The sequence below is a fragment of the Protopterus annectens genome, chromosome 10.part0, assembly GCF_019279795.1.
Source record: "Protopterus annectens isolate FY-2018-M chromosome 10.part0, PAN1.0, whole genome shotgun sequence".
Lineage (NCBI taxonomy): Eukaryota > Metazoa > Chordata > Ceratodontiformes > Protopteridae > Protopterus > Protopterus annectens.
In genome coordinates this window covers 1175673155-1175688275 of record NC_056744.1, presented here as the reverse complement: position 1 = coordinate 1175688275, position 15121 = coordinate 1175673155, and the positions used below count along the sequence as shown (strand labels likewise).

At 41.1% G+C, this 15121-nt stretch overlaps 1 protein-coding gene across 1 annotated transcript in view; it reads right to left on the bottom strand.

Moving 5' to 3' along the window:
* The window catches only part of TDRD5 (tudor domain containing 5), a 2447201-nt gene that overhangs the window by 261454 nt on the left and 2170626 nt on the right, over positions 1 to 15121 (bottom strand). Inside the window, exon 7 of the mRNA XM_044085919.1 lies at positions 9334 to 9487. Coding sequence (XP_043941854.1) covers positions 9334 to 9487 — 154 coding nt within the window. The remainder of the gene's footprint in view (positions 1 to 9333; positions 9488 to 15121) is intronic.

The following is a 15121-nucleotide window of genomic DNA, read 5'->3' as shown; positions in this document are numbered from 1 at the left end:
TGGAAGGGAAGTTGAGGAAGAATGAAAATGGGCAAACACAGATGCAACGTTACAGTGAGTACATAACTTTTTAATCTGATGTTGTCATTTTCATTCATTCCTCAATTGCTGGTACCCAGTCCCCAGCTGCCAACTCCTAGGAGGAATCTAAGGAAGAATACTGCCGAGCACAGCTGAGCAAAAGGCAACTCTTTCCCTAGACACCTGATCTAATTTGTAATAAGCAATAAAGGTATGAGGATTAGTCCAAGTTGCAGCTTCACAAATATTATCCAAGGAAACTCTAGACAAAGGCTGAAGACGTTTCCACAGATCTGGTGGAATGGGCTTTTGAGCTTTTGGTAAAGGCAAACCATATTTTGGTATATAAAAGTAATACAATCAGTCAACTGTTTGACTAAAGTCAATTCAGAAAATGGTTTCCCTAATTTTTATTCCGAAAAGGAAACAAACAATTGACGTTCTTACATTCACTGGTGCAGTATTCTTAACAGATGGGATTCCCTGCCATGGACGCCCGAATGTCCAGCCAGTCTATCAAAAGAGTACTTGTTGCTTTTAAATGGTATGCCGAACATCACCCAAATGCTCCTTGTGTAGCATAGAGCATAAAGGTGACATTCAGGCCTACCATAATTAGTACTTCTTTGCCGCCAGTCTGAATGCATCTTTTTACCATTGGTCCGTTTACCTGCATCTGTTTTCAGCAAGTTGAATGCATTTCCATTCTCCAGTGACTACCTACACCTGTTTGCTGACTTCTATTGCAGTTGCAGATAAGTGCCCCATTGGGGATTTTGTTTTTTTCTTATCTTTTTTTGTGCTCCTTAGGGTTAATGTCATTCAGGAAGGGTAAATGCCAGTGTTGGAGACAGATTCCCCATAGAGACCACCACGATAAGTCTCTTTTTTGTCTAGTAACTTCTCATGACCATGTTCCATTTGTCAGGTGTTTATTCTGAAAACCTTCACAGTAGACTTTCTTCCCTTTCCTTGCATCTTGACAACCAGCGTCTTAAGCTTCTCATTAAAGATACACTGGAAGTAATCTCCTCACCTGAGGGTCAGTCGATAGGGAAGAAGATGAAAAAGGTACAACCGGAATCTTCCACTGTCCAGCCTCTGCCAGGTGTTTCTCCTGAGGTCATTACAAACCCAGAGGCAGCCTAGCTGTGTTATCAGATTTCTCTGCTGTGAACATGTCAGAGTCTGGTTGGCAGCACGTCCGAAGAGGCTTTGCAGGCATCCATCTCGGATGTTCATGGGGAACCACGGTTGACTTTTTCCAAGGGGCCTACAGGAGTTCCTCAGTTTTTAGTTGGGGAAGGATTTCTTACTATGGTTCTTGACTGCTGCCCTGGGTCTGAGCCTTTTCAGTTTTTTGGAGGGATATTCCTTTAAAAAAAAAAAGAAACAAAAAAATTAAAACGCATTTCTTCTGCTCCTAGGGATCCACAAAGTGAGTAGCAGAGGCCTTCACTCAGGGGCTATTTACTCCTTAAAGCCTCCTCAAGGAGTTTTGGTTCCTGCTCCTTCTCGGTCCTCTACTCCCTTTAAAAGGCCTGGAGAATAAGATTATTCTGAGGATGAGTCCATTTCAGATGATGAATCCCTGACTTATTTCACTATAAATTTCAAAAAGTCATCTCTGACTTCTTCTCAGGATCATGTTTTTTCTGGGCTGCAGGATTCAGGCGGTGCCAATGCTTGCACCCCTGCCCCCTTCAAAGGCCTTAACTCTCATTTCTTTCTTTCAAACTCTTCTTCCTCTGGCTTCCATTACCGCCAGGGAGTTTCTAAGAGCGCTAGGTTTCATAATATCCACCATTCCGATGCTCCCTCTGGCCAAACTTCACATGACAAAGTTTCAGTGGTTTCTGAAGTCAGCATGGCTCCAACATATACATCCTCTAGACTTTGTAGCTCTTCTTCTTCCTTATCTCAGACAGGAACTTTACTCTCTGAATACAGGGATCCCTTTTCCTCCCCCTGTTCCCTCTCAGGAACTGTTCACAGATGCTTCAGACATGGGATGGGTGGAGACATTTGGCTCCCTAAAAGTACAAGGGGTGTAGTCGCCTCGTCAGCAGGAGAAGCACATCAATGTCAAAGAGATAAGTGTTCTTCTGCTGGCTCTTCAGACCTTTCATTCTCTTTTCTCTCCAGTGCCTCTCAAGATGTTCACAGACAATACCACAGTGATGTGGCATATCAACAAACAGGACGGAACGAGATCTTCTGTGCTGGTTGGCACTTCTGTTATGGGATCTTCCTGTCAAGTATCAAGTGACTTCAGGCAGTTTATATCCATTCCAGTCAGAACATTGTGGCAGATGCTCTAAGCAGGTCCTTAACTCAGTCCCATGAATGGATGCTTCACAGTGATGTGTTTCTGGTCATTATCCACCAGTGGGATGCTCCTCAAGTGGATCTTTTTGCCTCCCCTCTGAACAGACAACTTCCTCTGTTTTGTGTCAGAGTCCCAGGTCTTCTGGTGTGGAAGGTGGACGTCCTCTCATTTTCTTGGCAGGGGGATGTTTCTTTATGCATTCCCTCACCTTCCACTCATTCCAAAAGCCCTGTTCAAGATTCAACAGGATGCTCACAAAATCTTATTGGCGACTCCCTTTTGGTCATGACAGCACTGGTTCCCGCTACGTTTGCATCTATCCAGGGGCAATTATCACAAGTTAACTCTCAGGGTGGACCTAATCACACAAGACAAGGGATCTCTCATCCATCCTCACCTGTCCATGCTTCAACTGACAGTCGGCGATAGGATTTTGATTCCTCACAGACACCTTTTTTCTATCAATGTGCTGCAAGTCTTGCAGGACATCAGGAAACCTACTACTAGGAAATCCTACTTATCCAAATGGAAGAGGTTTTCTGTTTGGTGTCTCCCACATAACCTGGTCCCACTTACTGTGGTTATTCCTTTCGTTCTCTCTTATTTGTGTGAGTTGCTCATTGCTGGTTTGGCCTATTCTATTAAGGCCCACTTATCAACTAAGTCTACTTGCCTGCCTTTTACTCCTCCTTTAGCTTCTAGATTTGAGGTTAAACAATTTCTTAAAGGCATCCTTAATATCAGACCTCTCAGGAAGTCTGCTCCTCCTCCCTGGGATCTTAATTTAATTTTAGAGAAGTTGACTCAGGCTCCTTTTGAGTCTGCTGCTTCAGTTTCCTTGCTATATTTTTCCTGGAAAACTTTTTTTGTTAGCTCTTACTTCTGCCAGATGGAGTCTGAGTTACAGGCCCTTACGGCTTGCCCTCCTTTTTTGGTCTTTCATGAGGTCAGGGTGCCCTTGCGCACTAACCCTTCTTTTATGCCTAAGGTGATTAATGAGTTATCACATAATCAGTCTATTAATCTGCCTACCTTTTCCCCTGTCCGCAATATGACAGTGAGAGGGTGCTGCATACTTTGGATGTGCATAAACTCAGGGTTTATTTGAACAAGACTATGGCTATGAGAAACTCTGATCAGTTGTTTCTTTTCATCCTAAATCTTTGGGACTTGCTGTATCTAAGCAAACTCTTCCTTCTTGGATTTCTAAGGCTACTTCCTTTTGTTACAATTTTCACGGCAAGAGCCTTCCTTCTTCAGTTAAGGCTCATTCTACTACAGCTGTAGTTTCTTCGGGTGCTTTTTTTAACAGCTTAGATACTAACTCTATTCTTGAAGCAGCTACCAAGACTTATGTGCATATCTTTACCAAGCACTACACATTGGATGGTATCTCTACAGCTAGGGCTGGTTTTGCGACTGCCATTCTCCATGGGGTTTTTTAGGGGGTTCTTCTGTGTCTTCCCCCTTCCAAGTTTCCTCTTGAGCTTTGGAACTCTCCCATTTGTTAAAAATACTGCAGCAGTGAATATAAGGACATAGTACAGCTGTGTAAAATCTTACCAGAACGGTAGGTGTCCTTATATTCACTGCTGTAGTATTCTCTTGCTCCCTCCCCCTAGTATTTTGTCCTCCAAACAGTTGGCTTTTTGCACAATTTACTGTGGTCCCTAACATATGTAAGGTGGAAGTAGTATTGTCTGTTGTTGTAGCAGTAGATCCCTGGAAGAAGCAGTTAGGAGCCAATCATCTAGATATGGCAAGACCTGGATTTCTAGCAGCCATCGATGAGTTGCTACCACTGCCATAATCTTAATGAACACCCAAGGGATTCTGGCGAAATGAAATGTCAGTGTTCTGAAATGAAAATGAATGGTCCCATCCAGAAACGGACAAATCTCCTGGACTGGCTCTATTTTACATGATAGGAGGCATCCTGAAGATCTACAGAACATATCCAATCATCCTTCCTCAACCGAGATAATATGGACTGTACCATGACCATCCAAAACTTTGTCTGCCTCACAAATAGAGTGAGGTGGCTGAGGTCTAAAATTGGTGGTCTGAGGTCTCTTCTTTTCTTCGGAACTAAAAAAAAGAACCTGGAGTAGACTCCAGATCCTATCTGGTCTGGGGGTATCTGCTGAATGACTTTTTTTCTAACAACAGTGAGACTTTTGTTGCTGCAGATTCCAAACGACTAGGTGGAATACTAGGAATCTTTGATCTCTTTTTGTGGAGGATATAAAAATGGGATGGCTCAGCCTCTGATGATTATCCTTAGCACCCAAGAATCCAAAGTAATATTTTGTCAGGCATGTGGGTGTAATGTTAAGTACTCCTAACTGCCTCCAGAGTGTGGCAATTGGGTAACCGTTTAGAAGTGATGATACAGTTTCTTGGTGAAAGGACTGTGAAAATCGTGATTATGCAGTATGCCTCTGCCCCTGAGGTGACGTACATCCAAGTTACCTCTCCTACTGCCTTGGGAAGGGGTCTTTTCAGGAGTGTCTTCATGAAAACCCTGTGATTTTCTGAACTATTTTCTTGCCATACCTTTATTTCCTGGATTAAGACCTCTCAGGAATGAATAAATGGATTCCCAAGGCAGATAGGGTCTTACCATCCTGCTCAGTCAGTCTAAGCAAGTGTTTTTTTAATTTTTGGTCTGAATAGAGTAGAGTCATCAAAAGGGGAATTAATTGACGCCTTGAAGCTTTCTGCAATGTCACAAGCTGCATCCAGACATGGTGATGCAAGGTAATGCCTGTGCCAGCTGCTCTAGCTGTACCATCTGCTGCTTCAGACAGCAGGCACATGTTGACATTAGGGGTGGATTTGTAGAGTAGACAACCGGGTGTCCACTGTTTTTTTAAACATGCGGTGACACATTAACTGACAGGAACCTGTAAATCTCCTTGGTCAAGTCCCTCTGAAAGCAAGTCATATGTGCACAGTAGTTCAGCACTCTAAGTGCAAAAGGTCGCTGAAGCATAAGACCATTTCCCTAGTCTGTCTAATGCCCTTGATTCCCTGTTAGGGGGATGAACAGAACAACTCTCCTAGGACAGTTTCCTCTTTGTGACTGCTGCTGCTACCTCTGTTAGTGTGTGTTGACTGTGAATAAAAATTAATTCTGCTGTAAAGATAAAGCATAGAATAAAAAGTTTGCTTGAATGTAGGTATAGAGTTTAGCAATGTAAAATGGGCATCAATACTATGTATGTTTTATGAAGAAAGAACATGCTTTTCGACTATCAGAAGTGACGTGCTCTCTTACAATGGACACGACTTTTTATAAAATCAGTAGTACAAGCTGTTTCCTTCAAAAATATGTTCTCCCACAGTATCACCAAAGAATTTGACAGATGAATGTACATGGCTTTTTATAGAATCAGCAGGAAAACAATTCTGAAAGACAAATATTGCGTGCATTCTCACATCAGCAGAAGTGCTTACAAGTACATATTAAATGATTTCACAAAAGGACAATAGGAAAGTCTAAAAACAGACATTACATGCTTTCCTACAAAAGCCCAAATAAGATACCAAGAGGAAAACAGGATCTAAAGTGAGTGAGAAGAACAGTATACAAGATTGTAAATCAAACTGTTAGAGGTATGTAGGAACTTAGGTTCAGAGGTAAATGGAGAATGAAAAGTTATCTTCCATGCTGATTATAAAGTAAAACTTTGTACATCTATGCTACAAACTGACAGATGAGTATGTGTCGTTTGTTACAAGAATACGTTATTTATTAGTAACTGTGCTTACAAGTAAAATAATATTGTGCTGCAAAGTATATTTCTTTACTAGTGTGCAATTTGCAAGGCTTGGTGCTTTAAACAGACTACAGAGGCAGTCATGCAAACCTCTGTGTAATAACCAGACTCTGATTCAGCAGTAAACAGCCAGCAAGACTTTGTGTCTTAAGAAGACTTTGGTTCCAGTCCAGTACAGCAAGCACAGCATGCAGCACCTTCATAAATTAATTTTTCACTACCATGGCATCTACTGGAGGTACTTTCATCCAGTATTTCCTGTCTTTTGGAGCCACTACAATCCTGTACTTTTTATGGATGAGTTCAGGGTCCTTCCATGTCCTCTGTGTCAAGAGATCTAAGAGCATCAGCTGAAACCACCCAGGATGCAGATGACCCAGTAAATAAAGCTTCAAGGAACACTGATTCATCTGGGGAAGGAGCTTTGGTGGACCAATCCCCCCTTCTGCTTCATCAACTCTAGGATGTCTCCAACAGGGGTCTATATTAATTCATCAAAAACTAATTCCAGCGAATGGCCATTCATCAAACACAAACCAGTGAACAGCCATCTGACTGTTTACTTCAGCAAACATTTTTCTAAGGGAAGGGAACTACTCGTCACCTACACCAACCATAACACAAACTACATTATATCAAACCCACCAAGGTGGGAGGCTGTGCCGGCACCTCCCCTATACATACCAACTCCAAGATCGCACTAAATTGGGGAAAAGAGCAAATTTCCTAATGCTGGCCAACTAACTCCCTTCCCTTAGAAAAACATTCACTGAAGCGTACATTCAATGAATGGGCCATTCTCTGGTTTGTGTTTGATGAAGGGCTGTTCACTGGAATTCGTTTTCGACAAATTAATATAGACCTCGCCAAAAGTGATATCTTCCAGAGGGGATTTGGGAAACCTTCACCTTCATCTAAATCCATGTCTTCAGTGACCAACTCAGGAGATGAGAAAGTGCTTCCATTTGCATGTCTGTTTCTTAGGAACTTGTCGAGGGTCTATATTATAATAGTGAAGAGGTGTTGCATCGAACGCCTCTTCATCGACACAAAGACCGAAAGCACTAAACCACAAATGGTCAAAACTGCTAGTACCAAACACACACACACACACACACACACACACACACACACACACACACACACACACACACACACACACACATTATTTAAAACATAACCAAGTGGAAGGCTTTACCCCCGCACCCCCCCCAATGTGTGTGGGGGGTGCCCCCCACACCCCCTAACTAAATATGCCAACTCCAAGATTGCATTACAGTGGGGTAAAGAGCTTAGGCCAAGCAATTTTTTTCCTTGGGGAAAAAAAATCGCTGGCCTAAGACTTCGCTATTTTCAGACTTGGGTCTTTATGTGTCGCTGAAGAGGCATTCGATGCAACGCCACTTTGTGATTTTAATAAAGACCCCCCTCTGTCTGTAGGGTTCTTCTGGAGACAGGTCAGAATAAGATTTGAAACTGGAGCATTGATACTCTGAAAAGCTTATGGGTTCTGACTGCAATGAGAGGAATAAGTTACAGGAGCCACCGGGAGTCAGGATGGTTCTGGACTCGAGGGCTGCACCTGCCTTCTTGGTCCAGTCAAAACAGCATCAAAAGAAGATGCCACAATTTGAACCAAGGAAGCATTTCCAATGTTGAAAAACTCAAACTCTTCCTGTCCCCGTCAAGATCACCCATGAGGTGTCCTTTGAGCCAAACTATCAAGTACCAAGGTCCCAAGAAGAAGAGATGGCTCTGAAAACCTTGAAATTGTCTTCACCAACATCAACCAGACACTGATGCTTCAGCTCTGAGACTCATCTCAATCTGACAGAATGGGGGTTGAGAGAGTAAGGGATGTAGTCAACACAGACACTACCTGAAATGTTGGATGTGAGGTATACCGGAAGGGTTTGGACATTTGGGGTGGAAGTGGTTCCAAAATCTGAGCCAATACCCAAGAAAAAGGTTACTGGGGCGATGGGCCTCTACCAAGAGCTCACTTCATGGATGGCGCTGGAAGGATTTGGATCTCTGTTTTTAAAAAGTTCCTCATCATACAATCAACATTAATTTCAGTGAGCCTTCTGGGGAAATGAATCAACCTCTATGATGAAGCTATTGATGAAGGTCTGGAAAGATATTTCTCCCACAAAATTGGTGAATGGAGCCAGGGGCTCACTATCTCTGGTGAAAATCTAGCAAGAGGAGAGAAGCCCAGATTTGACCAGCTCGATCAGACTGTCTTGATGTTTAATGGACCTTTTCCTCAATTTTCAGATCTCATTTCCTCGAATTTGTTTCTCCTCAGATCTTCTTATGTAGACTTCTCTTTTTTCTGTGCTTTCCTTTAGACTTCTCTTTCTTTCTCTTTCCTCTTTTCTGTCTTACTACTAGGGGATGCTGAAGATGGCCTAAATTCAGAAGACATAGCCAGAGAGGCAGAAGATGAAGACCCTATCCGAGAGGAGAGTAATCCTTTTAAAATAAAATTCTCTTGCCTGCCTTGAACAGGCCTAGACCCAAAACACCGCACAAATGTCAGAACTAGCCTCTAGGTGAGCAGCACCTAACAAACACAAACAGTGCAGGTCTTGAGAAGGGATTCTGTGTCTGCAAGAAGAGTACTTTTTAAAAACTTTAGGTTTTTCTGATATCAGAAAAATTAGTACAACACAGCAACTGAAAAATGTTATTAAATACACACACACTTAACAATTCTAATAGAAATATCACAGTTTTATCTTAATAATTAAGCTAGGATATCAAAGGACTATTTACATCAACAAGACTTAACAGCTAACCAGGCTAACTGTAAACCTACACAATCCTAAATTACCTAACAACTATAAACTACACTAAATATTCTAAAGGAAGGAGTCAAAGGTATGAAAAGTGAGAAAAACACTTTCACTTATCGTGAAAAACTCTCAGAGCTATTGGACATGTCTGGATGATTCAGGCAGCAAATGAAATCTGAAGTAGATTAGAAGAGAGAAGGGAATTACGGGTATGGAGGAGTCAAAGCCTCAGATCCAAAGTTTTGGAAGAAGGTGTTGAGGTTGAATCTGATCAGATCCAACAACCCAAATGTTGAATTGGATAAAAATAGACAACATCGGATAATGTTTATGCAACTATATACATGCAAAAGTAGACCACTACTGAATATGAAGAAACAATCACAAATACGTTTCTTACTTTGGAAGCTCTTGGCCTTCTCTCTGTCAAATAGCAGCCAATCTGGTTCATGCTCTTTGCTCTCAATATGAAGAATGTCACTCAGTGCTCCAACCAGTTCCTTCACACTCAAAAATCCAAGAGTCTTAAATGGAAGGTCCTCTTCAAAAATATTCTAGGGAATCATGTATTTTCAAAATACAAAATTAGAGAAAGATAAAGGCAAAAACAAAACTTCAGTACATATATCTGTCAGGAGGCAGTCAAGTTATAATCACTGTTACTACAAAACTACTGGATATTTCTTCCTAGTTAAGCTTGAAGTCAGGACTATAAATGGAGCAAAATACAGCAAATACTTTGCCAATACCAAATACATAAAAAGAAGACAGAGTGAGACAAGAAAAAAATAAATTTGGCCAGGCCATTAGGAAGCTTTCCCTGCTCTTTTGATAAGGTCAACAGGATATTTTACATCCACATGAGCTACCACCAACTTAGACAGATGGGATCTCAGTTTAAACTCTCATCTGAAGGATTCAGCATCTTTTTGAAGCTGAAGGAACTACCCACCCACACAACACAACAAGGGTAAATCTGACTCAAAGAAAATCCTTTTCCCAGAATCAACTAATGAGGTACCAAAGTAAGTGTAGATGACTATAATCATCATTCCTGTCATAACAGGGATCTCTGCCAAAAGCAGTACCTTGACTTCCAGCCATTCTTCCAGTGGAGAGCACTCTCCCTTCCCAGGGCAGGGCTGACTTCACCTTCCCTTGGAATGTCCGAGCAATCATGGTATAAATATAGCATCAGCTAACAGCATCCACAGATCTTTCTTGTCACCCAAAGTTTGGGGAAGAACAGTCTAAAAGGGCCCCATTCGGCCAGTAAAAACAACAATTCCAGAAGTGCGGTTCTCCTCAGGAAAAGGGGTCCAGGGTCCAAAAGGGAGTAAAAAAGACTGAATTGGGGGAGGAACCTGGACATCCACCCAATCTATAGCACATCTCCAAGAAAAGAAAAGGAGATGGAGGGAGGTAAATAGGACTGCAACTGCGACCACACTTAAAACATCTACAATTATAGTAAGTCTCTCATATAGGTGTACTATCTTCTTCATATGCTGCACTGCAGTAATCATCACGATAGCAATGACCACCACAGCTTTTTCTTCCCAGTGATGGGTTGTTGGCTAGGATCCAGAAGAGGACTAGAAGAACCTCTGCACAATCAGAGAGCAAATCTAGGCCAAGCTCCAGACAAAATGCCCATTTTACAGTGTCTCAAAACGATGCACACAGTGGACTATATCTGCTTTGATGAAGCCTTTGGTGCTGACTCTAACCCCCCCCCCCAAACAAAGACAATGGTTATAGCTCTGCCCCTCTTAGAATGACCTCTAATCAGACCTAACAGTTTCTTACCATGAGCCATACAACAGGAAGATATGCAAGTGAGCTATCCATTTTGGAAACTGTCTACTTATATACTGGCTTCTCCTCCCTTTGCTGAAGTGAAAAACAACTGATCTGACCTCTTAAGAGTTCTTGTTACTGTTGAGATATCTCAATTGCCTGTGGACATCCAGGGAGTGTAAAATCCTTTTTTCTCTGTTCTGTGGGTTAGGGAACAGTGGCAGATTAATGACTTGGTTTACGAACACTTAACAATAACAACATTTGGCACATAGGACAAATTACTGCATAAGTTTAGTCTGTCTTTGAGGTACATTAAGAAGAGCTCTTGACACACTGCGGTCTTGAGCTCAGATATTAAGAGCTATTAGCAGTGCAGTCTTCTAGGTAAGGTATTTAAGAGATGCTGTAGCTGCATCTCAGAACAGGCAAAGTCTGATTTCTCCAGGATGAAATTCAGATTTCATTAAAAACAGATCTCTTTGGCGGGGGGGGGGTATGAGGTGTAGGATGCCTTTAAGAAACTGTCACAGACTCCAGCCCCATGGCTCACAAAGATAAGTCCTAACTGCACCCCAGATAACCCATGTTTGACCTGCAGCACAAGTGCTGGACAGACTAGGCAGGGAAGGATGGGAATGAGCGGATGACGCTGGCTTGTCCATCTTGCAGGGGAAATGGCAGCTTGATCAGGTAACAATCTGCAACAGCCTAATTCCTAGTACATTTCATTGAGGATAAATGAACCCATGGTCCAGAGTTTTGGAGGGTAATTCTTCTGGTGGTGTTAATTATAAATGACCTCCCAGTTTAAATGAATGGCTGAATGCAGACAGACATGTGGTGCAAAGCTATACCATGGGTGAGTGGACAACATTTGGAGGAGCAACTAACAGAGCTTGATTATGAACTGTTAAAGGTTAAGAAGCTCCAATTGGCTAACGCTTACTTTACGGGATCCCTTAAAGCTAAGATGGTCCCCAAAGGTTTGCATATGTGGCGCTTTCCCACTGGTCTTGCTCCACAATTACCTTTACATAATGAGCTGATAGCACTTTTTGAGAGACACGGTTATGAGTATATGGAACTCACTGTGAAACATAATACTATGGTAATCAATGAGTTATCTGCTGACACTGAAACTCTAAATCTCTTTATTCGTGATTTACAATATGAAACTTTTAACTACAAGTACATACGAATTTTTAAAAGTACTGATAAAATGTTAAACATCAGGAAATGTAAGCGAAGGAAACTAGAGAGGAACAGGAAAGATAATGCAGATTAAGGCATATCCCCCACCCCCTCCATCACAAGTATGGCATATACAATCATATCCCAACAATAATCAGGAGGTTGTGGATTCTGAGTTGTTTGATGAACAAGCTGGAGGACATGACAATATTAATGATTTTTTAGAACACCAAGAGAAGCTCCCATTGAGGAGATCCGAAAGAATCAGGAACCGGCGACCCAATCTTATAAACCAACAGAATCAGCAAGTCAAGTGGACCAACCAATCGAACCACAAGTGCTATACCAGGCCCATGACATTCAACGAATTGCAACACAAAGGAGGTGCCAGGAGGTGGAATGTGCACCGCAGCAACAAACAGTTTTAACTAATTCCAGCACCAATGATCTTTTATTCTTCCCCCATGGGTCATCATACAAAATACTATGCAAGACTTTTCTGTATATAATTTTTCTTCCTTCCGTGTTGATGCCCAATGTTATGACCTGTTCTCACATGGTCTGTCTTTTGGACCTAGTAGGCATATAGACACTGCATCCACCCTTATGGATTTAAAGAATTTTTCTTGTAAACTAAACTTTAAGATTTCATTCCAGAACATGGATGCAGCCATTAACCCTCTAAGGGTATCTAGCAAATACAATCCACCCATTCACCCCATAATACAGTGTTTTGAGAAGATCTGTGAGGTGGATATCTGTAATCTGAAAAGTATTATCATCAAAAAGAGGAACTTCTTTCACTCCAATCTTTTCCACCAAGAAACTGTTGAGTTGGAAGAGCTTAAGAGAAATAAAAATATAAGAATTATGCAGCCAGATAAGGGTGGTGGATTGTTGTTTATGAATAATCATAATTACAACAAGAAGATGGCTAGGTTATTCACACAGACACCTATGAGAAGGTAGTACTGAATGAATGTTGTACCACTTATAGAAAGATACGGAATGACTTGAATGATCTTTTTATTGAAAAATCTAGTACTACAGAGAAATTTAAATGATTTAAATGTAGCACATCCAAGACTCCCATCGACGTTTGGTCTCTCCAAAATACATAAGTGTGAGGAATACCCACCCATGCATCCCACTGTTGATGGGAGAGGATCGATTACACACACTTTGGCAAAATTTTTGGACACCAAACTGAAAGGGTTGGTTAATCAAGACAGCCATGTCTGCCGGGATTCATAGGAGTTCTTGAGAAAGGGTCAATAATTTACCCTACAAGGACTCCTAGTTTTTTTATTACTGTGGATGTCAGAGATCTTTATTCTGTCATCCCACATGATCTTAGCATGGAATGGTTTTGTGAATTCTTATTGGACAAGGGTATTTCACAGGATTTGGTTAACACATATGAAATCCTTTTGGAGCTTGTTTTAAAGAACAATTTTATCAGATTTGGGGATGACCTTTTTCTCCAATGATCTGGTATAGCATGGATGCTGCCTGTGGGAGTCTTTTTGCCAATATTATCATGACACAGTGGGAGAGAAAAATCTCTCTCTTTCATGTTGTGTAATTTTTTATACTTGATACCTGGATGATAGTTTCATCCTAGTGGATGGCAACCCTCAGGATATTCCCTGTCTTATAACTTTCATGAATCAAACTACTGAATGTCTTATGTTTTCATCTATAAGTAATCAGATGCACACTGCATACCTTGACATATGGTTGGAGAAGGATGTGGCTAACAGAAGGCTCATCTCAAAGATTTTCAGAAAAGGAACCTATTTTAATAGCTTTTTACATTTTGACAGTACACACTCGATGACTCACAAAAAGGCAGTGGGGTCAAGGGTCAATTTGTTCTAGCTGCCTTATGTTTCAGAGGCACAGATATCCAACCAAGTTCATCAACAACGTAATGACTGAAGTAATGAACATGCAAGAAAGTAAAATTTTAATCCGGTCTCCCACAAAAACTTCAGCACATAACTCAATCTGCTTTCCACGACATAAAGAATCATCTCTCCAGCCATAAACTTATCCTTAACCCAAACAAAACAAAGATAATGATATTTACAAATAAATCAGCCACGCAGAGTCACTCCTCTAATGGTTCTAAAATAGAACCCATCGACCAAACTAAACTCCTAGGTGTCACAATAGATGACAGACTAAAATTTGATAATCTCCCTAACAATCAGTGAAGTCCACTCCAAACCTGGTACCCTCTACACAGCTAAACCTTATTTGACACACAAAGCCAGGCTAGCCACAGCTAGATCGCTCTTGCTATCTTCCCTCCTTAACTGCTCTACTATCTTCACCAACCTTTGTAACACTGACCTGAATAACGTGCTACAACAAGATAGTTATGTTTGTAGCCAATAACCCTGTAAAACACATCACTGCTCTGTTCTTCAACAGCTCAGATGGCTAGAACTGTCCAATCTCATCACAAAACCAACTTATGTTTGCTCACAAAGTCATTCACAACCCCTGTAACTGCCATGCTCTCTTAAACCTGTTAAAACCCAATTCTAGCTGTAGAACCCTTAGATCATCCAACAAAGTTATGCTAAAAGTCACCCAGTCTCACAACTTTTATGGTGATTCCCTCTACTCCTACAAAATAGCTAAGGATTGGAACTCTCTTCCTCAATACATCCAGACTAACCCACACCTGTCCTCTTTTTAAATAAAGCCTTAAAGGAGCAACTCAATAGTCAATGGCTTTGCAACTGTATAGCTCCTGGCTAATTCCTCTTCTTTTTTTCTACTTCACTAACACCTTTTTATTATAACCTTTATCTTATTTTTTAATAAATAAGGGGTTTACCACCTCACTCTAACAAAAAAATCCAGGTTACATATTCACATTATCTGAACAGTCTTTGTATGTTGTTTGCACTATGCTCTAACTGTACATCCTGCTAAATTGTTGAACAGTATTCATATTAATTTACTCCATTATATTGTACTGTTCATGCAAATGTCTTAAAATGCATTGTTAATTTATATATATATAATCTACTACCGGTCATTTGTTTTTTGTTCATTGTACTGGAGATTTTCTCCCCGGGGTCTCCGCTGAAAATGGGCTACTAGCCCAGTCGGACACTACCCAGTTAACAAATGTAAATAAATAAAATAAATCTTGGAAAGTACATCTTGAATTATGA